At 50.2% G+C, this 27822-nt stretch overlaps 1 protein-coding gene across 7 annotated transcripts in view; it reads left to right on the forward strand.

The window, feature by feature from the left end:
• NSMF (NMDA receptor synaptonuclear signaling and neuronal migration factor) overlaps nucleotides 1–25925 on the forward strand; it is a 47756-nt gene extending 21831 nt beyond the window's left edge. Inside the window, exons 4-16 of one of the 7 annotated variants that reach the window (XM_041406780.1) lie at nucleotides 3051–3126; nucleotides 4857–4862; nucleotides 5355–5423; nucleotides 9333–9385; nucleotides 11248–11337; nucleotides 12945–13066; nucleotides 13871–13954; nucleotides 14941–14974; nucleotides 15518–15588; nucleotides 16646–16725; nucleotides 18285–18387; nucleotides 18739–18814; nucleotides 20595–25925. In XM_041406780.1, coding sequence (XP_041262714.1) covers nucleotides 3051–3126; nucleotides 4857–4862; nucleotides 5355–5423; nucleotides 9333–9385; nucleotides 11248–11337; nucleotides 12945–13066; nucleotides 13871–13954; nucleotides 14941–14974; nucleotides 15518–15588; nucleotides 16646–16725; nucleotides 18285–18387; nucleotides 18739–18814; nucleotides 20595–20692 — 962 coding nt within the window. In that variant the 3' untranslated portion in view covers nucleotides 20693–25925. The remainder of the gene's footprint in view (nucleotides 1–3050; nucleotides 3127–4856; nucleotides 4863–5354; nucleotides 5424–9332; nucleotides 9386–11247; nucleotides 11338–12944; nucleotides 13067–13870; nucleotides 13955–14940; nucleotides 14975–15517; nucleotides 15589–16645; nucleotides 16726–18284; nucleotides 18388–18738; nucleotides 18815–20594) is intronic. The other 6 variants (XM_041406784.1, XM_041406782.1, XM_041406781.1 and 3 more) reach the window with 6 other exon arrangements.
• Nucleotides 25926–27822: the final 1897 nt, after the last annotated feature.

Consider the following 27822-nt stretch of genomic DNA (forward strand, 5'->3'; position numbering starts at 1 on the left):
TAGCTGATTATGAAACGTGTGGAAAAGCTGCAGTTCCCTGAAATCCTGTGCATGATTTTTAAGCATTGTTCCTCTGTTCCCTGGGATTTTTTGGGATTCACAGCAGACATTTTATGTGCCCCAAAGGAGCTTCTGTGAAGAAAATGAGCTTTATCCCAGCCCAAACCAACACACCTGGACAAATCAGAATTGCACTGTGGGACTGAAGGAAGTTACTTGATACAGAAGCAAGGCAAAGCTCCACAGCTTTAATGGAGGGGTTTAACTCCTCATAGCTGGAGCTGTGTTTGCTAGAAAACCTATGCTGGTGATTCCTTCAAGGAGATGCTGTTACTGGGCCTTGGAATTCAGTATCTGTTTTCAGCCAGGCAGCCATTTTCATTGGGTCCAGTCATCAGTGTGGAGTGGAGATTCTTTCTGAAAATGTGTCAGAATAGTCACTTAAATGGGAGCAGAGTGGTTAGTGCAGGACCTTTGGATGCCCCCACGGGCATTCCATGATTCAGCAGCTCCTCTGGGTGCTCGTCTCAAGCCTCTGGGTCCTGACATGTGTGGCTGCACAGGCAGGGCTGTGTCCCCAAGCCCAAATTCCATCCCAGCACTGGCACCATGGAAGGAGAATTCCCTCAGCTTGGTCTTATTTTCACTCTCCGTCCAAGTGCTGCCGCTCAGATAACCCCACAACTGAACAGCACAAGTGCCACAGGTTGCAAGAATTCCCTGGCATGTCCTTCCTGCCTGGCTAGCAGGGGAAAGGCAGCAGAGCGGAGTGGAGGCAGGAGAGGCTGATTTCCCCAGGGTTCACCTGCCAGTGCTGCTTCAGTTTGCATTCCCATGACAAGTTGCTGCTGCAAACCAGCCCTTATGGCAGCCAGGCCCCATTGGCATCACTGAACATGGGTTTTGGTGCTGAGTTTCTGATGCCTGACACCATTCCAGGGCAGCACAAGCTGTCATCCCCTGGTCTGCTCCCAGCATCTGATACCCACACATCCACTCATGGACAGAGATGCTGGGATTTGGGTGCAGTGGGAAGTGGCTGGAGATGCTGGATGGTGGTGGTGGTGGTGTCCCTCCAGTCTTACCAGGCCCCTGGCTCCTCCACTGTTTCCTCACAGTTGATGGTGAAAGGAAAGGAGAACAAGCTGCTCTGCCTGGCCAGAAAGGATGTGCTGCCTGCTTCTGGCAGCAACAGCCATGCCCATGATCTGAATTTTAATTCAGTGAGTGAGCTCAGGAGCTGAGCTGTACTGCCCAGTTCCTACCTGTGAGCTCCTCTGCTGATGTTCTGTCCTCTGAAGGGTCCCAAATCCTTTATTCCACATTGAGTGCTGTGTGGAGGGCAAGGATATTTTTCCTAAGTTAACTCCAGTTGTGAGAAAAGGAGAGAAAGCTCCCAGCAATGTGCAGGCAGAGCCTCCTAAAGATATTAGCTGTTGTTCATAAGCTCTGCTTTGAACCAAAGCCTGTGGCTTAAAAGCTGTAAAACACATGAAGAGACTGTCAGTCCTTTGGGATGAGTAGTCCCTGAGAAGCCTATACAGAATTGTTGGCTAAAAAGGAATTTGTACAACTTCTCCTTCGCCACTTCTGTGGGTTGGAGGCTTCAAACAAGTAACTCATTTACAGTCTGAGTTGTTCTGCTTTGCTTCTGTCTCTGTGTTTTGGAGGAGAGCAGACTTTGGGACTGCAGCAGAAGTCTTTAGCATACTGGAATGCAGTTTCATTTAACATACATATTTCCTTGGAGTGCTTTTAAACAAGACTTGACGTAAACTGTGAGCTGAGAAGGAGTGTCTGCTACAGCTTTCTATAGATTTCTTGGAAGCTGCACTTCAAAGGAAGGCTCCCCAGCTGCACTTGGCATTTTTTGCATCTGTAATTGCAGCCACTTTCTGTACTTTCAGGGAATAATCTGTAGGATATGGTGATCTGTACAAAACATTTGGTAAGATAGCTGGTCTGTAGTAATTATGCCTGCAGTGGGCATGTGGAATTTAACTGGCTTGGGCCAGTGAAAGTGAATTTGAAAATACCTTGACAATGCCAGAATATTAAATATTGTCAGATCTGAAGACTTCAAAAACTGAGGCAAGACACAATCAGCAACATGGGGCAAGGCATTAGGCAAGGGAGTCGCAAATTGGGTGTGAAGCAAGATGAAAAATCAGGTAGCCCCCAACCCCAGGAATCCAGTTCACTGAGCTCTCACAAGTGTTGTGGCAGTGGATTTCAATACCCCCCTGATTCCTTGCCTGCCTGACTCCAGCCTGAGAGTTCTCAGCAGGAGCTGCTGCGTGGGCAGGTTCCTCCTCCTGGTCACCACACACATAATTGGTGACTTATTTTGTTTTTTGTCTTAATGGTCATTCAGTGAAGGTGATGTAGTGTTCTGATGCCCTGGAAATAGGAAAAAACCCCCCACAATTGGTTTAGCCAGGGCAGTTTCCAAAGAGAGGTGACTAAATCAGCTCAGTTACCTGCAGGTTGTGGAGCTGATGGGTGGTTTGACTTCCAAACCAGGGGAACTCCTGAAGGCCAAGCCACCAGGAGCAGGTGTGAGAGGGGTTTATTGAAACTTCAGTGGCAGAAGAAGAGAGGCTATTTCAGGCTTACTGTTCTGAGTGGAAGGTAAATGCTTTTCATCACTGGGCTGTGTCAGAAAGAACTGGAGGAATGGGACAGTTTAAATCAATGATATAAGGGAAAAGGCAGAGACAGGAAAATGCTTTTAATGAAAAATGTTTCTTTTCCCTGTTTTTTTTTTTTCCCAGTTCAAATGTCAGTCCTGTAATTCTTGGATTATTGTAATCTCCAATGGTTAAGATAGAGCTTTTATTCTTCCCTTAGTAGCCTGATAGACAGACTTAGCATGAATTTGCAGAACACTCGGTGGCAGTGTGCATTTATATGAGGAGGATGAGACTTGAAGTGTTCAGTCAGGGCAAGATGCTGAAGGAAAGTCCTGAGAGAAAGAGCCTGGGGAGGAAATGTGGCTGTCTGAAGGGTGTCTGTGCCTGCTGGGTGCTCAGGCTCTCTCTCTCTTGCAGATGATGTTCCCATACGAACCTGGTTCCCGAAGGAGAACCTCTTCAGTTTTCACACTGCTACTACAACTATGCAAGCGTAAGTGAAACCGCTGCTGTGGCTTTCGTTCTGTACCTCAGGGTCTGAGCTCAAAGCTCAGAGCCTGGAGCAGGAGTTGTGTGTTTGGCATCACTGTTCAGGGATAAGAGAGAACGAGAGAAATTTGTCTCTTTTTAATTTTCTTTCCTACTTACCAGTTCTTCCCTACTTCTTTGCATTTGTTTGGTTTTACCTTCTTTAACTCCTCGGGTTACCTTGCTCTTCTCTGCTTCCCTGATTTTGTCTGTGACACTGTGGCCTGGCCACCTCTGCAGAGCAAGGGTCCTGTGGATCACCAGCTGAGACCCTCCACCAGCTGCTTCTGCTGCACACACTTTCCAAGGGAAGGGTATTCCAGGCTTGCCCTGCATCCCTCACTCCCCAGAGGTGCCTTCCTCTGCGATAAGGAAGCCCTGCAGCTCTGCACGTGTGAAAAAGTGTCAGTAAAATCCCTGCAAAGTATGAAGCGGTGTGAGTTAGGAGGAACCTTTCTCTCCACACTCCATGCAGGCTCTGGGGTGCTGAGTTTGGGAGGAGGCAGCTCTCAAAGGGCTCAGGAGATTGAGGAAAGCCTCTTCTCCAGGTTGTGCCAGCTTGCCAGGGAGTGCCTTCCTGGTTTTGAGTATTTCCTACCTGACTGGAAAACTAAGGCAAGCAGAGAGGAAAACAAGAGGCTGTTCTACCTTCCAAGGCCCTTCCCCAGCCTTGCCACCTTTTTCCTGTGTGTTTCTTCCAGTGTCTGAGTCACCCTCAGCTCTCTGGCTCTCTTTTCTTCTTGTCTAATCTGGTGTCCTTTTTGTACTCTTGTTTCTCTGACATTTCTTCTTTCCCTTGTGCTTTTCCCTCCCTAAATCCTGAAAAGAGGCTGGTTATTTCTCTTGGCATAACCCAGACTGGACCAGACCCAGAAGGATTCATGCAGGGGAGGGCTGGATCTGGAGTTGAGGAGTGGGGTAGCTGCATATCCAGAAAAAAAAAATTTAAAAGATATTGTCTGATAACAGCCAATGGTATTTCACAGTTCTGATGTGACTCACAAACCATGAGAAAAATTAGCACATTTGGACACAGCCTTTGCTGTCTGAATTTGTATTTTCTGGGCAGATCTGTTAGAGGATGATGGCCCATGTCTGGGCTTGAAGGCCATTGTGGGGTTGGTTTGGGGAATGGTGCCCCAAGGGAACCCTTGAGGAGCAAGTCCCTTGGTAGATGTGGTTCCTTGGTTAACATTTCTAGAGCTTCTGTGCTGCCTCTAGAAGTGACACAGAAACTCCTCCAGGAGTTCAGGGCACCTCCCCAAAGTGCTGGGGTGGCCCCTGGTCTCTGCTGCAGTGTTTTCAACCTGCTGTGCTTGCTCCCTTCATGGAGCAGGCAGCATGAGCCAGCTTCAGCAGTGTTTGTCATGGTGGGAGCAGCTCTCCCTGCTCCAGGAGCTCGTGGTTCCACAGCCTGTCGGGCCACACTCAGCTCTTGTACATCTGCACATTCTCTGGGTCTGTGTGGAGCTCAGTTTGCATCCAAGCCACATGTCAGCCCTGCCCCAGGGAGGATTGAGCTCAGTCAAGGAGGAATCTCACCACTGAGAAATATTTAATTTAAAAAGCAATTTCCTTCCACCTTACAATAAATATTCCTTCTGGAGTGAGAATTCCCTCAGAATGCTGGCTGGGCCTGAGCACTAATAAATTCCTCTTTTCTCTCTTTTTCTCTGCATCTCCTGGAATCTCTAGCATCTCGTAAGTATAATCTTATTTTTTTGATGTCCTTGTCTGTTGGTCTGCTGGCTAAACTCTCCTCTCCTGTCCATCATATTCACTTGTGCTTTCCCTGTGCTAGGGGCTGTCTGTCAGCTGGCTGGAGGTTAGGTGGCTACCCCTGGTAGGCCTACATGGATCCCACCAAACCATCCTCATCCTCTGAGTGCAGCCCTTAGTCGCTGGCACATTTGTCCCTCTCGATGCTGGTGCAGAGAGGGGGTGGCTGCAGCTTCCAGGTCCTTTCTGCAGAGCAGGGATGGTGGGTGCTCCTTTGGGCCGCGTTCTGATGTTTGAGGAGCAGCCCAGGGGAGTGAGGAGCTGTGGTCTGAGTGCCCTGACCCACACATGGTGCTGCCCAGCCCCCTGGGCAGCTCAGCCTCTGTTGTCTGCCCAGAGCCTCCCTCTGTGTGTCCCATGTCCTCTCCAGTTCCAAGCTGTGGACTTGGTTAATGGCTTGAAATGGTTTCCCAGGGCGTTCAGGGGCTACGCAGAGAGGAAGAGACGGAAACGAGAGAATGATTCTGCAGCTCTTATCCAGAGGTAGGGCCCGTCCCCCACAGCTGTGACCTGCTGTTGCATGGGCCCCTGGGGTCACTGCTGAACCCTGGTGGCGTTGACCGTGGCTGTCCCTGTCTCTGTGCTGTCCTGGGGACACTGGCAGTGGCTCTGCTGGAGCTGTGGAGGTGAACGATGCTCAGGATAGCTGATCTCCATCTTCTTAAAGAACACTGTCAAGTTGCTTTTAGCATTCCACATGATCTGTGCCTCAGGCAGAAAAATGCATACTTAAAAAATTAAAGATGTAATTTCCCCATTCCAGTGTGGAATTTCGTGTCATCACAGAATGGCTTGGATTGGAAGAAACCTAAATTATGATCTAGTTCCAACTCCCCTGCCACAGGCAGGAATTTATTTGAGGTTAGATGAATACTGTATGTGCCATTGCTGCATGTACAAATGCACCTCAAAAATCTGAGACCTAGGCAAAATTGACATCTCTAGTGACCAGAAGTCTATTTTTAAATCTTTTTTTTTCAATAATAGAAGGGAAATAAAAGTGGATGGGTATTGTTTCCTTGTCTCCAGGTATTACAGAAAGGCCTGGTTTTCTTCTGCAGGCTTCCTATGGCACATCATCTACTCAACAGTAGGAATCAGAACTGGTTTGGTTTTTTAAATGTGCCAAGAGTTGCGGCAGCCTACTAAAAAGGATAACACAGTGTGTGTGTAATTGGTTTAAAACTACCATGATCACTTCAGCACTGTTCAAAACCAAGTGGGAGAAAAACATCAGATTTTCTTAACTGAGAAATTGCCAGGCAATATTTTTTTATAGCAACTTCAGAATGGTGAGGTTTTTTCATGAATAACAAAGAGAAATAAAAATCCAAACTATAGACACTTTAAACAAATAGACAGTGTATCTTTAAAAAGAGAGATTTCTCAGAATTGGTTAGGCAGAGGCAAGTCTTGGTTAGAAAATGGCTTGTGAGTACAGGAGCAGTTGTGAACCTTGGTGGGGCTGTGTAGACAGGAGGGAGGATGGACTGAGCCGAGCCGTGTCCCTTCTCCTGCTGTGCACACTGCAGGGCTGGCAGGGCAGGGAGCCTGGCTGGGGCCAGGTGTCCCAGAGAGGAGGTGGGACAGCAGTGGAGGGGCTCTGGCTGCAGGGATTGCTGGCAGAGCTCAGCTCTGTCCTGCAGGGAGCGAGGAGAGCCCTGCTGTGTGTTTGGGTGTTTGTTGTGCAGCCCTTGGTGGGTGTTTCAGGGTTCAGCTGTTCTCACACAGCTCCTTCAGTGCTGTCCTGGTGTCCAGGGAGGCTGGATTGTGTGGTGTGGCCACAGGGATGCTGCTGCCTGTGGAGTGAGGGGTGCCCAGAGCTTTGCCCACTGCAGGAGCAGCCAGAGAGGGGAGTGTGAGAGGTGCTGCCAGGAGTTTGGGTAGTGAAAAGTCTTCTGGGCAGCATGTGGTGACCCACTGCAGGCAGAGCTGCAGGGTGTGGAGTGGGACTGCAGTGTCTTGGAGCCCCTCTGGCTGGGATGGATGCCCTGGAGGTGCCGTGGGGTCATGCAGAGCATGAGGCACACTGGAGGAGAGCTGCTTAGAAAAGGGAGATTTCATCACTGAAACTTGAAGGATTCTGGTTGTGTCATGATGGGTGAAGGGATCTTGCAGGGGATCAAGTGCCACAGAGCTCCTGGGCGCATTTACAGGAGCCAGGCAGGAAAGCTGGGCAGATTTGGGGACCCCACTGCTGGCAGAGCTGGCTGCAGCTTCCCAGGGCCTGTCCTGGTGACATGCAGGCACAGAGGAGCCTGAGGAGCCAGGCAGCTGCAAGAAGGCTCAGAAGGATCTAGAAGTTCACAGCATGGCCAAGTTAGGAGGCAGTCCCAGACTTGCACTTCTTTTCCAAAGTGTTGTTTTTTCTAGAAGAAAATAGATGGAGCAAAAGGCCTTTGTCCCATTCTGTGAGTGTTTAGTGCAGTGATTAACCTTGAACAGCTGGATTCTCCTTGGAGCTGCTCTCAGCAGAGTTTAGGAGATGGTATTTAGGTCTCTCAAGGGGAGAGCCCAAGATGTACAGGCAGCTGGGAGCACCCTTCTTCTATGGCAAAGGCTGCTTTACCCTTCTTCCCCCAGGGTCTGAAAAAAGTCCGCTGTGTGGAGGACAGCTGAGCATTTAAAAGAAAAATGGGTTTTACTCCAAAATGCCAAAAGCCCAAAGGATGTGACAGTGGCCTTGGGCAATTAACAATGGTGCTCAGTGTCTGGTATGATCTCAGGCCCACAACAGACCATAAAGATTTCCATATAACATATGTCTGAGACATTTTTGTGTAAAGAACAGCCCTGGTTCCTTTAAAATGTTGTATTTGTGTGGATTTTAGTTGAATGCACTGTAAGACAGACTCAGTTGTCAGTCTTACAAGTTGTCTGGGGTGATGGTGCACTCCAGAAGGCTTCTTACAAAGGGCCAGGCTAGGGATGTGCCTAAAGAGGCACTTGTCTGATCCACAGCAGTGAATCTTCATGTACCCAAGTAGAGACAAAATAAATCTTTGGGAAGCATTAATAGCCCAAGTGTAGACAGAAGTTTGGCATGGAATAATGCTGCTCCCAGCTGCTGGTTTTGCTTCTTGCTGAATTTGGAGCCTGATGACAACAAGGGCTCCCAGGCCAAAGAGGGGAGGTGCAGGAGGTGAGGTGGGTGCAGTGCTCTCCCACAAGGACTGTGTTTGTGTGGATCTCCTGGACAGGAGCACATGTATCTGAGTTTTCTGAACAACTTCTTGTCAGTGCTGGAAGTGTCTTTTGGTCCAGTCAGTTTGCTAAAGCATCTGCATGGTTGTACCATGTCCTTACTCATCCCACTAACCTGTGTGTGAGCCAGACAACTTGTGATTTACCCCTTTCACCAGCTGTGGTGTCTGTTGCCTGGTGTTTGCCCTGTGTTTGGGGGCCACAAGGAATCCAGGAAGGCTCCCCCACTCCAGGGTGCCCAGTGCATGGGCTCTCTGTCATCCTGGGGCTGCACTGAGGGGTGAAGCCACAGTTACTAAATAGGGTTCATGGAGAGATGACACTGCTCTTGATGCTGCTTCTCCCTGTCTCTTCTGGTGTCCTGTTTGTTCCTGTCCTGTTCCTGCCTCGTGAGTGATGAGAATCTGAGAGAAACTGGTCCCTTGCACTCGGAGGGGCTGGACAGAGTCCCTTTGCCATGGCCTCTGAGGAGTGGCCAGGACATTCTGTTTCACACAGATCTGACTCTGGGATGTAGCTGTTCCCCAGGGCTTTCCCCTGGAGCTCTGTGCTCTGCAGCCCCTCTGGACCTGCCTGTGAGGCCAGGGCAGCACACAGGGAGAGCAGGCCCGTGGGGACAGGCAGCATCACTGAACTCTGCTGTGCAAGGAGGGAGAACATGCTTTGGTCCTCCCCAGCTGTGCCTGGAAAGCAGCACGAGCTGCATGGTTACCAACAGCACAGGAGGGGTTTTAGGAGCTGTGTTTGGGAATGAGCACAGCCACGTGTGTGCAGGCCCTGGGCACCCCACGTTCTGCTGGAGAGAGGGGAGCAGTTACTGCTCTTTACCAGGAAAAGAGGGAACACTGCCAGCACAGGCAGCAGTGGATGTCCTCAGCAAATACAGCACAGGTAAAGCTTAACCAGAGAAAAGGGAAAGCAGCCATGAGCAGGGGGCTGCCCTCTGGGACCCCACTTGCCCAGTACCACCAGCCCAGGGAGCTCAGAACAGCCCCCTTTAACGAACATCACCATCCCAGCACTAAATCACTTCAGGTTGGGGGCCTGGTCTCCAGCTTTGGAATGCCCAGAAGGAAATATGTCATCATCCCCATTTTATTTTCTTCCTCCCTGTTTTCACAGTCCTGCTGGGCCCAGGTGTTGCTTCTTGTCATGTTTCTCAAAGGTTGTGTTTGGCCTTTCTTTCAGGAATTTTCGGAAGCACCTCCGCATGGTGGGAAGCCGAAGGGTTAAAGCACAAAGTAAGTGAGCACCTGGAAGTGTGGCTGTGAGGAGCTGGGCTTTGTGGGGTTCGTGTCACATGCAGATGTGGGTTGAAAGGACCTGGCTTTGGGCTGGAGACAGGAATTGACCTGTTGGTGCCATTTTACCCCACAAAGAAGGCCAGGTGGTTGCAAGTGTCCAGGACATGTGGATGCCTGCAGCAGCCTGGAGGCTCTTCCCAAGGACCCTCTGCTGTGGCTGTGGGACATCTCTGGTGCAAGGCATCATGGAAGGAAAGCCACTGCATCCTTGTCCCCTGTGTGGATTTTGGTGACCACTGGGGTGGAGGCCAGTGAGGAGAACACGAGCTGTGAGTCCAGCAGAGCTGCCTGGCCTCTTTCTGCAGCTGTGACCTGCTGTGGCTCCATGTGCCACACAGACTGCTGGCTGTCCTCTCCTGCCCTGTCCCCCTGTCATCTCCACAGCTGGCCCTGGGGGAGAGTTGCCTGGTGGCAACTGAGATGGTGGTGGAAATAAGAATGAAGAGGATCAGAGAAGAGGTTGGAGCAAGGGGCAAACCAGGGAGTGTTATGCCTCACTGGGGAAGAAATCACCTCTTAGGCCTGCAAAATTGCAGTTCCCTTTCCCTGGTGAAGGCAATAATCCTCCAAAACTTGATTGGGCAGCTCCCTTAGTGCTGTGAAAGTGGTGTAACCTGCTCCTGGGAGCTGAGGATTGCTCCAGAAGAGAAACATCTTGTTCTTCCCAACCTCCCTGGCCAGGCATCATGTACAGAGTGCCCACAGCAAAGCATTGATGAGTTCAATTTGCATTCTTTCCTTTCTCATATGCTATGGGAAGTGATCAGCAAAGAGATTTGCACTTTCCAGAGTCTTCATCAGCATCTGAGTTAGCACTGCCTGACATGGACAGGGCTTACCTCCCTCAGGAACTCTTGGGTCATGTTTTCAAAGCTTTCTTTCTGTGCACAATAGCTAAATGCCTGGGTTTATCTGAAAGCTGAAGATGGAGATCACCTGAAGAACTTGAAGACATGATTTGTCTCCCCAGACACCCACCCTGGCCACACTTCAGCAGGGGACAGGCTGCTCTTGTGATGCTGATCTGCAGTGAATTCCTGTGCTGCTGTTACTCAGTTCCCTGCTGCACACTCTGTCTGGCACCAGAGACAGGTATTAGTGCCCATAAGTGGCAGTTAATCCTGGCATAATGGCTCTCACATGGGCTTGCCAAGTCAGACACGGTGGTTGCCAGTTCCCAGGAATTTGCCTGCGGTGCAGCCGTCTGAGCCAAGCTCCCTGGTTTGTGCTTGGGAAATGCCAGTGCAAACAATACAGCACTCCTTGGGAGGAAAAAAAAGTGAGTAGTGCTCACAAGAGTGCAGGCAAGCAAAGGCTGAAAGATTTCCTCTTTTGCAACAGAATGTAGAAAGCGTGAGCTTTACAGAGACATCCCCTCCCTGCTGTTTGGTCCAGCTCTGACTGGGATGCCAGTAGAACATGAAGGGAAAACTTACTGGAGAGCTACAGCTGCCTTCTGGCCATGCAGGTGTCATTTTAGCTGTGCAGTGCATGTTTCTGTGAGGCCTTGGAATCTGAGCACTTACACTGGGACACTGGACTGGCCTTGGTTAAATTGAGGTTTGAGCTGTGTGCATTTAAGGAGAGACCATCAAGTGTTGTCCTTTTTCTGTGTTCCACGTCCCATCCTGTGCACAAGTGGGCACTTGTCTCTGCTGTGTGGAAAGAACTCACGTTTGGCAAGTGGAAGGAGTCTGTGATGTGTGGCTTTGGTGGCAATCTGCTGGATGATTTGTTTGCTGGCAGCAGCAGAGGTGCTTTGGGATATGTTAATGTCGTGCTCTGGTTTTATCCTTTAGCATTTGCCGAACGGCGTGAGAGAAGCTTCAGCAGGTCCTGGAGTGACCCGACTCCCATCAAAGCTGATTCCTTCCATGACTCTCGAGAAAGTGAGTTCTGAGTCCTTTGAGCTTCCTCCTGTGGGCAAACCCTCCAGCAGTTGTTGACTGGAGTCCCACTGGAGTAACTCCTCTGTGCCCTCTGTCCTGTCTGTGATCTTTTTTTAGTTTCCTGAGATCGGAGCAGGTAACGCTCCAGGTGTATGTACCTGTTCATCTGTGTGTACCTGTATTTATTTGTAGAGCACCACTCATCCAACCTCAGATTATTGAGCAGTTGCCAAAGGGTACCCAGTGGTACAGCTCTCTTACAGCCCTCTGTTCGCATCATCCCTTATCCTCTTGACACCAAAACAACCTCTCTGGAAACTCACCAGTCCAAGGCTGCCTTTCACCATAGTGGGGCTAACGTGGCTTCCTATGCAGGAGCCCCTTCTGAGCTCTTTCCTAGCCTGGAATAGCTCAAGAACACAGCTGATGAGATGGAGCTTTGATTTCCTGCACAGGTGATAGCTTGGGGCAATCTGATCTTCATTTGGGCTGCCAGGAATCCCTCTGGGAATCCCCAGTAATGCTGCCATGTTCTGCTTGAGGGGACTGAGATGCTGTTGTGTTCATTTACAGGAAGGAATGCCAGCATCTGTATTCTTACAAAGGGAATGGCTGTTTTACACAGATTTTATTGCAAGCCTGTAGGCAGGAACTTGGTGGATATGAGTTTGCCCATGTTGAAGTGAATTTCACTAATGAAATGACCTGATCTACCAGGTAAGCGCGAGATCTGGCCCTGCTAGCTGTAGAAGACCCAGGTTGCAAGGGGAGGTGTATCAAAGGCCAGGTTCACAACATGACCTTGTTGTTTGGCAGTCTGACTCCTCCCTGCTCCCTCAGCTGCCCGGAGGCAGATGGAAAAGCCATGGGAAAGCCATGGAAAAGCCGTGGGTCACACAGGCTCCGGGCACTGCACACCGACACTCGGACATCCCCAAAGGCACAAACAGTGGCACCTCGGTTCTCTTTCCTCAGTCCAGCAACCATCTCTGTTTTTAACCTTTAATGGTCAATTATATTCCTTCCAGATGTTTTTTTCCCCAGGAGGCATTGAAGGCCAACAGGTAAGGTCGATTTGGAGAGCAAGTTCAAGTCTACTGTTGCAATATGACTGTGTTTGTTGCAGCTGTCCTCACGCACGCTCTAAGACTTCTCTGCCAGGATCAGTCTGACCAACAAGTCAGATTTTCTTTATAATCCCTGAAAATATGTAGTCAGAGCAGTAATTACTACAAGGAGACCAGCTTTGAAGTCTTTGGACTTTTGCTTATCAGCCTGGCAGTGCTGAAGTGTAGAGAGTCTGTCTGTGTTCTGTCTCCTTCCCCATTTCTGGAGTGACAGGGTGACTGTTGTGACTTAGCATTTGAAAGCCAAGCTTGGTGACTGCAAGAGTGATGAAGTTCTGTGACACGTGATGTGAGCTCTCTGTGCACTCTTCATTTGTTACATGTTTGTCTGTTTGAAGACACCAGCCCCAGAGTGGTGTCTGTCACTCTGTGGGTGACAAGAGAGCACGAGTGTCGTGGCACCTCTTGTGAGGAAGCTGCCAAGGCAGGATGGAGTGGGAAAGGCTGTTCTGCCCTGTAATGCTCCCTGTATTCTGGCAGGCCATGACCTTCAGGATTCCTGCGGGACTCTGGATGGTGACTTTGACTTGAACTGGGAAGCAGAAAAGGAACTTGAAGCCATGGCATGTGACGGAGAAGACTTTATTCCACCAAAAATAATGGTGAGAGTTTCCAGCTCATGCTCTGCCTGTCCTTTCAGTGCTGCTGAGTTCAGGATCTTCATGGGAAGTCTGTTGTGTAGGCACAGCCTCAGGTGTCTGTGAGAGTCACTCAGAGATGAACCGAGACATGACATGGGTTCAAATCTGTTACTGCTGGGGGTAGTGCATTGAAATAAAACTAGAAGGAGAGACCTGTAGTCCAAATCAGAGCAGTACTGACACCAACACAGAACCAAGTCAGCCTGAGGCTTGTTAACCCTGAAAATAGAGACCTGAACACCATTGCCAGCTCTGCTCCCACAGTGAGGAACTGAGGGGCCTGGAATCACATCAGAGTTCACAGAGTTCAGGCTCTGGAGCCAGCTGAGGCTTCAGCCAGAGTTGTCAGGCACCGTCTGGCACCTGCAGCCCTGTGCCTGGTGCAGGTCCCACCAGACACTGAACATTCCCTACAGCCAAAAGGAGGTTTTGCAGGAGTGATCCTCACTGGGATACAGCCATCCATGGTAGTGCACGAGCTGCTTCATCCTCTGTGCACCCCAGTCTCCCCTTTCCAGCCTGTTCTGGGCCCAGTGCAGCCTGAGGGCAGAGCTGTGTGCTCATGTGACACTCAGGGGCACTCAGCAGGCCTGGGGGTGCTCTGGGCTGGAAACCTTCCACTGGGATGTGGATAGACTGGGTTAGCTGCTACCTCGAGTCACACCTGAGACCAGCTGAGCAGGGCACTGTTTTATGGCCTTTGTGCTTCTGTCCAGACTCTACTGCCTTCTCCTCATGCTGTTGCACCTTTTTTCCCCTTTGTAGCTCATCTCTTCCAAAGTGCCCAAAGCAGAGTATGTCCCAACAATTATCCGCAGGGACGACCCCTCCATCATCCCCATCCTCTATGTAAGTACATCACTTCTGCCGTGATGACAGCACAAGTCATATAGACACTTTTTTTTTTCCCTAGTTCCTTTTAGGGTGACTCCAAAATGCTGATGTGGTTTGGAAAAGCTATCAGGAAGGGGCTGGGAGTGTGTTGAACCCAGCTTTGGGGTCTGGGATAGCTTTGTGGGGGCTCAGGTCCAGGTGGAACAGTCAGGTGGGGTGGAAATGGCACATGTGGGCTCTGGGCTCTGCAGGCCCAGCCAAGCTGCGTGGGAGGATTGTCAAGGGAAGGCAGGACAGGCACTGCCAGGCTTAGGGCTCCTCCTTATGCTCATCCTTGGGATAAGCAGCACTCAGAGCTCAGCAGTGAACCACCAACCTCATCACCCCACGTGCAGTGGGGCATCCCTGTCAGTCATTAACTTAACTCTGACTTTTCCCTGGCAGTCTGGCCTGAGCAGGTGTCTGATACAGCAGTGAGGAGTCATGGGTTTCTTTTTCTAATCACTTAATTTGTGAGGGAATGTGAGACTGGGAGCCCAGCAAGGCCACTGTCAGTGTGCAGCAGGCTGTGCTGCTGGGGTTTAGCCTTGCTGCTCTTGTCTCTCGTCCTTGGAGGGTTGTTCAGTGGTCCTGATGACCCTGCTGTGGCAGAGGCAGCTGTTTGTCAGCCAGCTTGGATGGGGTAGAGCCAGAGAGTGGCTGCCAAACACGGGCAAACAGGCATTGCTGATGTTGACTGCATCTGAGGGACAGTCTGTGCTTTGGATGTGTCTGCAGCCTTCAGCTGCAAGCCTTTGAGTGGATTTGATTTTCATGGACTGTTCAGTCTTCAGCTTCTGTGCTGAAATGTGATTTAGTGTGAGGGTTACTGCTGCTGTGACCAGCAGCCATCAGTTGGTGTAAATGTGCTCTTAAAGCCTCCTTGGAATGGGATTGTGTGATTATTAGGGAGCTGGTGGAGTGACGGTGAACCTTTACATGTCTTCTCTCTTGGTTTCCAGGACCATGAACACGCCACCTTTGATGACATCCTGGGTACGTGAGTTTTACCTCCTTTTCTTATCTCCTGCCCAGTGCAAATATAACCATCAATATTTAAGTCACTCCGCTGCCCTGTGATTCAGCTGCCACTCACAGAGTTGTTTTTGTCACCCCAGTGACCCCTGACAGTCAGTTGGTTGCTCTTGGATGTGCTGCTGTAATAAACACTCACTTCTGTGTCCTGTTTTCTGTGCTAAACTCATGGTTTGTGGCAGGGAAACTGAGGCACAGGGCAGCAGGTGCCTGTTCATTGTACCTGTGGTGGGGAGTGGGAGCAGTGACAGAGGGCCAGGAGGGCTGGGGCTGCTCTGGAGCTGTGGTCACTACAGAGCAGTGTCTGGTGCTGTTCCATCCTTCTCTGCCCTGTCACCTGATGACATTTCCTGCTCCCACAGCATTCTTGGCATGTACTGAGCACCCCTCAGCTCAGCTTCCTGCCCTCAGGACTAAGTGTAAAGAAATAACATTAATTTTGACCTTTGTCCGTGGTTCATCTTTTTCAACATGTTTTGTTTGGTTGGTGGTTTTTTTTTGCAGAGGAAATAGAGAAGAAGCTGAACATTTATCGGAAAGGCTGCAAAATCTGGAAGATGCTGATATTTTGCCAGGTACATGAAAGTTTTTAAACACTTGGGTTATTTGTTACAAATTTGTCATTTTCTGTGGGGGAAGTGACATAGAGGAACCAATATTCCAAAGTCAGCTTCCATTAAAGTGGCTGCCAAGCCACTTTCACTTCCCATTTCCCAGACATGAGGCAGTCTCAAGTTGCTGTGACAGCAGGAAATCAAATCTGATTTAGTGAGGCCAAGTCAAGAGCTGGGCTGATTTTCTCAAGGAACCCCAGAAAAACCAACATCAGCACTGACCTAGAAAGGATTCCAGACACAGGGACAAGCACTTGCAGTGCCATAGTTATGGTTTCCATCCAGCTGCAGTGTGACAGTGACAGTGTTATGTGTTCTGGGCCAGACTGGCAGGTGGCTCAGCTGGGAGCTGGAGACCAGAGGGTGCAGGAGAAGGGTCAGGCTGGAGCTGTGGCTGGGACAGTCTAGGCCCTGCTGGATTTGGGAATTGCTGGGGATTTCCTTCCCAAGTTTGCTGTTCCTCGTGGTGGTCAACTGTGGACTTCCCCAGCAGCTGTGCCCTGAGAAGTGAGGGAGGTGACCTGACCTAACTCCCTCCACGTGCCCAGTGCTGCAGAGAAGCAGCTTTGCTGCACACTGACCTGGAGATTGTGACTTACAATGTTCCTGGTGTTGTGTCAGCCTGTTTTCCTCCTGCCCAAGTCCAGTTCCTCTGCAGTGCCAGCCCTTGCCTCCTGTCCCTGCTGTGCTCAGCTGCTCCTCTGCCCACCCCCAGCATCCCCAACTGACAGGGACTTTCTTGTCTTCCCTATTACTCTCCAGCCACCCACAACAGCGTTTTAAATCTATTATTGTGCCTTTCTAGAGTGATGTGGGCACGGAACAGCAAAAGCCATGGAATCCAGCCCCCAGGACACTGCCCGTGTGTGGATGTCCCTGAGCGTGTCCGCAGTGCAGGGCTGCCCTGCTCCCTTGTGGCACCTCTGGGAATGGCTGAGCAGGACAGGAAACGCATCCAGGGTTTGTTTCCTCAGGGCCTGTGCAAAGGGGTTTCCATCTGTCTGTCTGTCTCTTGCAGGGAGGCCCCGGGCACTTATACTTGTTAAAGAACAAAGTCGCCACTTTCGCCAAAGTGGAGAAGGAGGAAGATCTGATCCTGTGAGTGGCTGTGCTGTGTTCTGGGCTTGCATGGTGTTTCTCTGCTGGATTTGCTCAAATGTTTGCAGCACGTGGTGGAGCAGGAGAAGTGAAGGGAACTGGGGTGGCTTGGTTAGGGGATGGAGACACTGAATAGCAGCTTACGGCTCATTCAGGGGTGACAGCAAAGGTGGCAGAGCTGAGCTCATCCCCGGAGTGGTGCAGCCCTGTCACCAGGAGATTTATTCTTATATCTGTTTAGTGTCTCTGTGGATAGGGACTGTCAAAAAGGAGGGGGGAAAAGGTATTTCTTCTACTAAAAACAGCTTTTCTGACCAGAAATGAGAACATGCACTTCCAGCCTCTTGTACTGTGATACCATTGCTAAGCTGGTGGCTATGGCAGAAATCCAGGGTGTTTCCCCACAGCTGATTCTGGCCAGAGGGAAATGGAATTTGTCTCTGCAAAGCCTGCTCAAAGTCCAGTCTGTTACTGAGGAGGCTTTTCACTAACATACCAGCCTTCAGCTGGGAGTGCTGAGCAATTTTGCTGCTCCTTGCAGAGAGTAAAGCTTTGCCTGTTTTGCTGCCTACACGCTTGTGCTGGCTCAAACTTGCTTGGCTAACAGTGCCTGGCTGTGGGGGAGAGGATGTACACCAACCTGTTCCTACACAACTTTTTGTTGGCATGAGAACTGAGTATTAAAATCAACATCTGCTCAGCAATCTCGTGCCTGGCACTGGCTGTGGAATTCTCTGGCACGTGTGCACATCCACGATTCTGAGCACATCCCAGGCATAGCTGCTCCCAAGCTGATAAATCAGGGATCTGCAGGAAGCTGTGAACACACAGCTGAAAGCTGGGGAGCTTGGAAGTCAATGCCTCCATCTAACTTGCGTGCTCCTGGGAGGCAGTGCTGAGGAAAGCTGAGGCTGAAGTCTGGTTGGAACACCCATGGAGGAATTTCTGGGCTTTACAGCCCCCCAGAGTTGCTCCAGCCCTCTGCCCAGGGGAGGGGGTTGTGTTTCACATCCCTCAGGCACCAAGTGCCTGGTCACAGTCACTGCATTACAAGGGGGGGTGACTGTGAGCAGCACCAAGCACGGGCTCACATGGAGCTGCCTGGGCTGCATAGTCTCACTCAGAACAATCTCTCCAGCTGTTCCCTGCTGATTTCATGCCCTGGAAATGAACCAGTGCACTGATAACCCTGGTGTTCAGAAAGGGCAGTTGTTGATAGAAATGGGAGAGAGGAAGCTGGAGGGAATGCTTGGTGAAACTCACTCCAGAAGCACTTCTGGGGGACTTTGCTCCCTTCCCCTCACCTTGGAGCTCCCTTGGCTCGATGGGCTGCTCCTCCTTCTCTGCCACATGACTTGGACCTGCTCCTCAGGCCCTGGCTCTCCTCCTGTTCTTCCTTGTCTGAGATCCAATGGCTCTTCCTGAGCAGTTTCCTGCCCAGGACACAAACCTTGGGCCCTATCTGAGTGCTGTGTACACACATCCTTGGCATTACTCATGCCTATGAGGAGAGGTTGTTGTTGTTTTTTTTTTTAAATGATGTGTTCTGTTTTTTCCAGCTTCTGGAAGAGGTTGAGCAGGCTGATGAGTAAAGTCAATCCTGAACCAAATATCATCCACATCATGGGCTGCTATGTTCTTGGAAACCCCAATGGGGAGAAGGTAGGAGCTTGTGGGTCACCCCTGGAGTGTCTGCTGGGCCCAGAGTCACCCTGGGAGCTCTAAACCTGCCTGTTCTGCTGGCTGGGAACATGCTGGCTATCCTGTGGGAGCTGTGGGTGGGAGAACCCCCTGGATGTGGGGAAGGGGAGGAAGGATTAGTGATGTGTAGGACAAATAACTGAAACCTTTGAGGAGAGGAGTTATTGAAAGCACTTGGTTTATTTATTTACTGGTGAGATAGATGTTTTAAAGGACATGGGAGAAAGGTTTTCCAGAACAAAGATGGGCAGTTGTGGGTGCTCAGAGTCATCACTGTTTTCAGCTGTTAACTCTGGTATGTTTTCCTTTTAGCTATTTCAGAATCTGAAAAACTTAATGAATCCTTATAGGGTTGCCTTTGAGTCTCCACTTGAACTATCAGCTCAAGGTAATTTTTTTCCTGTACTAAGACACACACACCCCTTGCTAACCAGTCTGCCTCCTTTGGGGGGCATCTTCATGAAAAGCAGTTTTGACTGCCTTAAGTCCTGCCATGGTCTTTGTTTTGCTTGTAACCACCTTGTGTAGTTCAGCTGCTGCCCCTTGCTTTCCCCTTGCAGTTCCTGCATATATTCACATTTCAAATGCCCTGTTTGTTGTGCCTGAGGCCTCTCCAAGGGTCCTGGCAGTGCAAAGGAGACAGCTTTCCAGGCTGAGTGTAGGAAAATCCATCATTATAAGGGCATGAGGAGTCTGTGGGGGAAATGCACATGGAGCAGAACCTTTTCTGTGGCCAGGTGTGCTGGGATCTCTTCTCTAGAGCTCAAACCACTGGCACCAAGTGAATTGTGTCAGTAACCAACTGGGATATGGCCCATCAGAGCCATTCTACAGCTCAGCCTGCTGGCCCTTATCCCTTTTTTTTTTCCTGTAGCTCAGGATATTTCAAGAAGCTACAGGATTTTTCCTGTTCAATGTCAGTAATTCACAGTGCAGTTTCACAAGTGACAGATTCTGAATTTGCCCATGTTTTTTTTATCTTTACTGTAGTTCTTGGCTGATGAAGCCATGCAGGATTCAGCTGTAGGCACTTCTGTGCTGCCCACAGCTCTGGTCTCAGCACTGACGGGTTTTTCTTACCTCCCTTCACCCTCAGGAATGTGCAGGAGTTGAGCACGTTGGTGCTCAATTGTGCAGAGTTCACAAAACACAGAGATCAGAGAATCATAGAGTCACAGGCTGGTTTGGGTTGGAAAGGACCTTGAGGATGCCCCAGTTCCAGCCCATCCATGGCAGGGACATGTCCCTGCAGCCCAGGCTGTTCAGTTTCCTGTGCATAATCAGTTCAGCTGCACACGGTGCCTGCACAGGAGCAAACATGCTGGGACGTGTTCAGGAGCAGCTTGCAGGGAAATTCCCAGGTTTGTGGGCAGCTCAGCAGGCCAGGCAGTGGGTTCTGTGTGCAGGCATTAGAGCAGCTGAACTTTCGGGAAGCTGGGCTGAAGAATACGTCTGAATTTATCCCCTTGATCAGTCTGGGACGTACAAGAAGTGTACCCTTGTAATCCTTTGCAAAGTCATCTAAAACTAATCTTAATCAGGCCTCACAAGTGAAAATCCCCTCCTTGAGCCCTGTCTGAGTGCAGGGTTGTTTGCCCTTGTGTTTTCAATTGCACCTCCTGGCTGCCTGTGAGATCCCCTTCAGTCAGAGGGGCTGGGGGGCACAGCTGCCACTGGTGTGTGCTGTGAGCTCATTGCTGGGAGCACAGACAGGAGCAGGACAGGGATGGCCTGGTCATTAAAAAAAAACGTATTTTTTAATTTGAATTTTCAGTGTTAATTATTTTTAGTGTTTCTTTACAAGGAGTTAACTCTTGGTTCACAGCCCCTGAAGTCCCTGTGCCTCATGCAGGCTCTGGCTGATCATCTCCAGCCCCCAGCTCTCCTCAGCCTTCAGAGCAGAGAGGTCAAAGTCTGGAGACAGACTTTGTGCTCAGTTCCTGCCCCCAGGGACAAGCCCTGCCAAGGGATTACAGGGAGCTGTTCATGGTTGAGGCAATCTGAAAAGATGTTTGGCTCTCACGGGCCCCTCCACGTGCCCAGTGTCAGCGTTTGCCATGGACGGGTCCCTGTGCCACGGCTGGGCTGGGGGTTTGTGCTGCTGTGTGCTGTCACCTCTCCCTGGTGCTCTTTCAGGGTGTGACCCCTCTGCCTCATTTCACTTCTAGGTAAGCAAATGATTGAGACTTACTTTGACTTCCGCCTTTACCGCCTCTGGAAGACCCGCCAGCACTCCAAACTGTTGGATTACGATGACATTTTATGAGCTGGAGAAGACTTTGCAAGAGGAAGCTCATCACCAGTGTCCAAGAAGTCATGCTTTATTGCAGAGAGACTTTTTTATTGGCACAGGGAGCCCTTCACAGCCCTACGGGAGGCAGCAGTGCTAAAGGGAGGGAAGGAGGAGCCCTCGGAAGTGTCGGCAGGAAAAGTCTCCTGGGCCAAGAGAGACTGGAGGGAAGGGGGTGACAGTGACACCTCGCTGGCCTCAGTCCGAGCCGTGGGGCCTCTGGAGGAGCTGTGGGAAACGAGGACAGGATGGAGTTCCTGGCAGAACTGAGCTGTTTTGGGTCAGAATGGGCCAGATTTGATTCCAGGTCCTTTTAAAGACTTTTGAAGCTCAGGTTTTCTTACAAAAAAACACAAACCCAATTAACCCATGCACTACAGCGAAGAAGTCACCAGAGCACAGAGGAGCAGGGGGTTGTCCTGGTGGGACTTTCTGTGCTGGGAGTCCTGGAGAGCAAGGACTGCTACACCTGCTCCTGCAAGCTTAGAGCAAGATGATCCCGTTTCCATGTGAATATATACTGGGATATAGAATTGAAATCTTCTTTTTGTTTGTTTTGTTTAATAGAAAATAAGTGCAATTTTTATAGCGAGGGAGGGGGTAAAATCCCTCCTGATATTTAATTAGTTAAAAATAACACACCATAACCAATAGATGAGGTATTTTTGGTCTGCTTGAAAATATATTCAGAATGGTAATATATCTTCTGTAGACATATTTAATCACCAGCAAACATGGTTTTAACATAAGTTAGCAGACCCTGCATGTCTGCTGCATTGGTTTGGTTCCTTTCAGAGTAGCTGTGCTGCACTACCTGTACGTGCTCTCACGAATGTGTAGTTCTCCTCCAGTTAGCCACAACTTCATTACTTTCTATTTTGCTGCTTGCAAAACTATGGAACTTTAGTTTTGCTGAAATACTTTAGGTTAGAAACACGGGACCTGGCTGGGAAGCCTCCGTCAGGCTCGCTTTGGTATAAAAAATAATTAGAAATTAATAGCCATGGTAATTAATTGTTCATGCCGGTGTTTTGCTGTGTGTTGGGAGAGGAGCTCTCTTCCTGTGTGGAGACCCCTCTGAGGGGGCTGAGCACTGAGGCATTCGGCAGAAATGCTTCTGGAGGGACACAGCACAGGCTTGGAGCATGAGTTTGACTCTTTGTTCACTTGATTGCCAGTTGTTTGTGCATAACCCACCCCTTTTCCCCTGACCTGTTTCTTGGTCTGAGCTGCTCAGCTCCTTCCTGTAGAGGACAGAGAAAACCCTGAGCTCTGTCAGAGCAGCCTGAGAGCCCAGGTCTATACTTCATATTTGATGGTACCTTTTGGAATCTATTTATTTTTGTTTGGTTGGGTTAGGGGGTGCTTTTTTGGTTTTGGGAATGGGGCTTTTTTCACATTCTACTGTCCTTTCAGAGGACAAATAGTACTTAGAGTCTATGTAGGTCACTGGCAATTCTGGGAGGTGACACAAGTTATTTCTTTTACAAGCAAAGGAAGTAACAGGGAAGGATTACCTTATTTTCCTGATTTCCTGGTATCTTGAATTTATTGATTGCGAAGTGAAGGAAAATACATGTACAAATCTTCTTTTAACTACTTACAAAGAGAACTTGGTGTTCTGATCTGTAGAGTCCTCCTTCCCCTGTGCCATACCCGTGGTTGTGATTTTGGGGAGTAGGCCCCTGGCTAGAACTGCTGAACCCTTGACATTTAGAGCAGTTTTATAGCAAAACTTTTGAAGAAATAATGTACATACAGTAAGAAGAGGAATGGGTGGAGAGAGGTAGTTTGAAGTCACTGAAAGCCTCACAGACAGGTGTGGGCTGTTGCCTCCCCCAGGTTGGGAGCTTTGGTAGCCACGTCTCATCCCTGGACTCAGTCAGGTTTGCCAGACTTACAGCAAAGGGGAGAGCAGGCACCAGTCTGTAGCTTTTGGAAGAAAATGCCAGATGTAAAAGAAAAAGAACCCAAAATTTATGCCAATTACTGTTTTAACATTGGAGCTTCCACCAGCTCTGCGGTGAGAGGTGGGAGCCAGAGGTGCAGTGAAAGCACAAAGTCATGTTATCTGGAGAAGGAAATGGTTGTGGGAGGATTAAAATGCTGACACAAAACTCTCTCCCTTTCTGACCCTTTCACCTCCTAACTGGAGACAGACAAACTGTTCTTCCTTTCTCAAATCCCAATTCAGTGAACTTGGTAGCATGAATGTAGCATTGTGCAACTATTGAAAATCTTATTTAACCCCCAAAGGGCCCATTTATGTATCCACTTGAGTGATTTCTCTGTAGAATTGTTGTATATCCTCACTGACCACTTGTAGTACTTGGGGTGCAAAGTAGAAGGTAGATTGTACAGTAATTTCTGTGTTGGAATTGACACTATGGACTGTTCTCCTGGTGCAGTTTATGGGATGTGACAACTGATGAATGCATTTCCCTCCAAAGATCTATATTCCTGATAGCTTGTGATGTTTATGACATGAACATATTTTTTCCTTTGTAGCATTCATATGCCTAAAGAGATGAAATTCTCTCAGAGCTGTGACTGGAATAGAGTTGTGATGTTTGATGTCTGTATGCAGCAGCGTCCTTGGAGTTAACCACTGGTGACAGAGGAAAACACTTTTATTCCCCTTTTTCGCTGGTGGAGTTTTTCAGGTGGCTGCTGGGAAAGGAAGGGGTCAGCAGAGGCAAATAAAAATTGCAATTATTTAAACTTTAGAGGTAAAAATAGAGCCTGGAACTTCCTCAGTGAGACCAGCTTGTAAAGGATGAGCCCAGCATGGTCCCAGCCAGAGACCAGGGGATGGAAGGGCCCCTGTGTTCCTCACCCCCTGTGCTCCTGCAGCATCCCCTGGGCGTTCCGGGGCTCCCCCAGCACCCTGCCCGGGGCAGCTGTGGCTGCTGGGCACACGGGACCCTCTGCCATTCCACTCCTACCTGTTCCTTCAGCTCTCAGCACCCTGCTCTCGGGGTGTGTCTGAAACCAGTTCTCTCCTGTGCCGCCGGCAGTTCCGTGTGCCTGGGCTGGGTGAGGGGTGAGCAAAGAGCAGCTCCATCCCACTGCCCTGTCCCACCAGGGAACTGCTGCTGCTCTGTGCTCTGGAGCTGCCTTTAGCAGGGGCAGGAGAGTGGGGACACCTGCTTCACTTGAAGAGAAGCAGATCAAAGCCAGATGGCTGAACTGGGTGCCAGCCCTGGCTGTTCACCAGCCACGGCTGGGGTTTGTGCTGACCTTGCTGGAGGCAGTGTTGGATGTGACCCCCAGCCCTTGCCTGGGTAGATGTGTTACCACACCTGTTAAATGTGACAAATGCGTTATGGCCCGAGCTGGCAGTGTCACCTCCAGGAGAGGAGAGGGGCCAGGAGGGGCCTCAGCTGTCCCAGCCCTGCTCCTGAGGCTGGCTCAGTGCTGGGAGTGCCCCGAGGATGTTCTCTGGTGCCCGCAGGGAATGTTCACTCAGCGGGAGAGGCCTGGGGGATCATAGGCTCTGTGGATGTGGCACTTTCAGAGAGGCTTTTCTCTTTTCCTCTTGTGTGGCTGGGAAGGAAAGGGAAGAAGAAAATTCAAGTTACCCATGGGATATAGAAATAGGTAGAAACAGATAAACCTTTTTGCACCTCTGCTCATGCTGCAGCCACCAGCTTCCCTTTGCAGCTGACCGCCAGGCCTGGGGCGGAAACACGAATTCCTAGATAATCCCTTCCTGTGTTAAAAAAAAAAAAAAAAAAAAAAAGCAGAAAAGTCCTTGTAGCTCCAGCAAAACATCTGACTGCAAAAGGTACCCAGCCAGCTCATCCTGCCCATGTGAGGACTCTGCTGTGGGATCCCACCTGCTCCCACCTCTGGAGCCACCAGAGCCAGTGAAGGGGCTCGGCCTCTGTGCAGGAAACTCCAGGAAGGAATTTATTCTTCATTCCTCAGCCTGGACTTGCTGCCTGGAGCTCAGCACAGGGTTCCTGCTTCCAGTGGTATGTCCATGTGCTCCTGTGTCCTCGCCCCCAGGCTCTGTCCCCAGCTCTGGGGGATGCTCCCTGTGCAGGGAGGTGTGAGCTGGGATGTGGTGTCCGGCTGTGTGAGCACTGCTCGGGATCCTGGCCCAGAGCCACCCCTCAAACGGCTCCTGCTGCTCCTGCCTTGCTGACCTGTGCCTGGCAGTTCCTGTTCCCAGCTCTGCTGGCACGGCTGCTCAGCACCCTCAGCAGCACAAGTGGGCTTGGCTAGAGGAATGGAAAATGCTGGTTATAAACAGCCAGGCTGGCAGGATCTGGGACAGTGTCCTTAATCCCGGCCCCATTCTTAATCCCACGGGAGGTGGAATGCCAGGCTTGCTCTGCTCTCTTGGTCTAAATGTAAACATTCAGCCTCTCACAAGCTGGTTTGAGTCACACTTGGATATTATTCATGTCTTAGTCCAGGATAAGATACATTACTGTGTGAGTGAGAAAATCCTTCCAGGGCTTTTCCAGTTGGCACCTGCTGGCAGAGCCCTCCAGCAGGGATGTGCTGAGCCATGCCCTCCTTCCCAGGGAACTGGGCCCCACTGCCCGGTGGGCTCAGGTAAAGCTCAGCTCAGGTCAAGCTGAATTGCTCTGTGCTCTGGGTTTTGCTGTGCTAGTCCCTGGAGCTGGGGACAGCCCTCCTGAGGATCCCAGTGCCCTCCCAGGGGCTATTGAGTGGTGATACCATTTTCCACATCATCTGTAAAGACTCTGTGATCCTGTATTTTGTCCCACTGACTACAGCCTATCCCTGGCTTTCTGCATCTTCCATGGAAGTGCTTTTTAACTCTCATTCTGGAAACACAAGCCAAAGTCAACTGGAAACCTTTACTGGCAAGTCAGCCAGCTTGTTAATGATCTCCTCTGTGGCAGCTGAGGGTGTAAATGGGTGGTTTAAGGGCCCTGACCCTGACTGGGATCACTATTATTACCAGGTGATCCTGCTGTGTCATGGGCACAGTTAATGGTATGATAACCTCTTGTTGGGGCAGTGCATGATCTATCAAAGAGCACCGGGAACCAGCAGCAGCTTTGGTTCAGAAATAACTTCAGCCCAATTTACTGCCAGTCAGTGTGAGAAATGTAAAGACTGAAAGGAATAAACATTGTGGACATTAAATGTAAAGAATCCATCTGAAGAGAAATGGCATTGCTTTTTTCCATAAATGTTTAGTAAATATTAAAGAACTAATGCAACCTAATAATTTTTTCACAGTATTGTATTGCTTTTACAGTATCCATAAAAGTGAATAGGTAAGGACTGATAAGACCCATCACAGGCTGTTGCCCTGTGTTCCGAGAATCGGGGTAATTACTCAATTCTTTGGGCATTCCAAGCTTCCTTATCTCAGCATCCCAGTGGCCTGGTGATAATCACAGCAGGAGTGCCCTGCAAACCTTTAGCAGGAGGAGCCTCTCCACCTGCGCTGCTGGGCTGAGAGAGACCCCCAAGCACCCGATGGAGCCACGTGCTGGTCCCGTGTCCCCAGGTGCTGGTCCCGTGTCCCCAGGTGCTGGTCCCGTGTCCCCAGGTGCTGGTCCCGTGTCCTGGGGTGGCCCCTGCTGTGCTTTTTCCCCTCTCTACAGCCTCACCCTCGGACACAGCCCGTGCCCTGCTCCCCACTCTCCTCCCAGGGCTGCAGGGATGTTTTGGGCTGTACCTGGGTGACTGAGCTGCTGCTGAGGCTGTGGACTGCTCGCTGGACCAGGGGCTGGTCACTGCCACCGTCCCCTGGTCTCTGGCTCAGGACAGCTCAGATGCACGTTGAATGGATTCAAAAAGCTTGAGTAAAAAGTGGGGGGTTATGAGATAATTGGTTTCTAATTTGTATTTTTAGTGCTAATTCTCCATTGCAGTAATATAGACCCACCTACAAGGTACTGTAAAGGTGGAGCTGGTACAGAGCTGGGAATTCAAGGACAGGGATCTTTGCCCTTAGCTTTGCAGTGCCCTAAAAACCTCAGAGATAAACACAGCCAAGTGAGGCCCCCGAGCAGGGATCCTGCTCCCTGCTGTGCCCCCGTGCTCAGACCTGACTTTGCTGGGGGTTCAGGTGGGGGTGGCTGAAGGAACCCAGCGGGTTTGGTGTTCCCCATCCCAGGGAACCGGGCTGGAGTTGTACCCAAACGTGCTGAATGGGCTGTAGCTTTTCTGCTGTGCGTTTCCTGTTGTTCTTTAATAACACTATTCCTGGAACTGGGGTGACTTCAGTTGTGATACCAAGCAACAACACAACCTTAGCTCTCAAGGGCTGGGAGCCAGAACCCTTTTGGGATCTTTTTCCCCTTGGAGTTCTGGCACCAGTTTTAATTTCCAGCTCCTTTTGCTTCTGCAGAGAGGGGACACCAGCAGCTTTCTGAACAGAAAACTCAGTGCCTGAGTAGGAAGGAGAAAAGGAAACAGTGACAATAGGTCTGGTAAATGTGGAGATGGAGAGATTATGTCCAGTAATGTCCCTAAACTCAGATGATTGAGCAAGTTTCTTTCACCTTTCACAGAAAAAGAAGCAACATTATCAAAATAATGGGGGGAGCCCCAGACCACTTCAGTGGAATTGATCAAATGACAAACCTTGCAAAGGTAAACCACTCTGCTGATTCTGCCTCTGCTCTCTGTGGAGTTTGGAGGGAGCTGACAGTGTCCTGCTCCTTTCCCAAGCCCAGCTCGAGTGCAGGGCAGTGTGGCTGCACACAGATCTGCCCAGCACGTCCGGGCACTCGGAGCCCTCCTTGCTCTCCCATCCCAGCAGGAAGCTGAAGGCACAGCAGGGCCAGAAGGAGCTGGAAATGCTGGGCCCAAGAGAGCCCTGGGGTTGGAGAGCCCAGCCTGGGACATGCTGGTTTGGGCCCAAAGTGGTCATGAGGCAAAAGGGGAGTTTTGAAAACAAAGACTGTGCTCTCCCAGGTCTCAGTGGGCCCTGGAGCAGCAGGCTGGCTCCCTGGAAAAGTGAGAAGGAGGTTACAGTGACACCAGCGCCCTTGCTGTGGTTTGTGGCAGCTGCTGCTCCCCAGAGCTGGGGCCAACCCTGCCTGACTCAGGAGCCCTCTGCCATCTCTGCTGCCTCGGTTCCTCTGGGGCTCTGCTGCTTTGTGTGGGGT

This window comes from Onychostruthus taczanowskii, unplaced genomic scaffold (assembly GCF_017590055.1).
Source record: "Onychostruthus taczanowskii isolate IOZ18803 unplaced genomic scaffold, ASM1759005v1 scaffold25, whole genome shotgun sequence".
NCBI lineage: Eukaryota > Metazoa > Chordata > Aves > Passeriformes > Passeridae > Onychostruthus > Onychostruthus taczanowskii.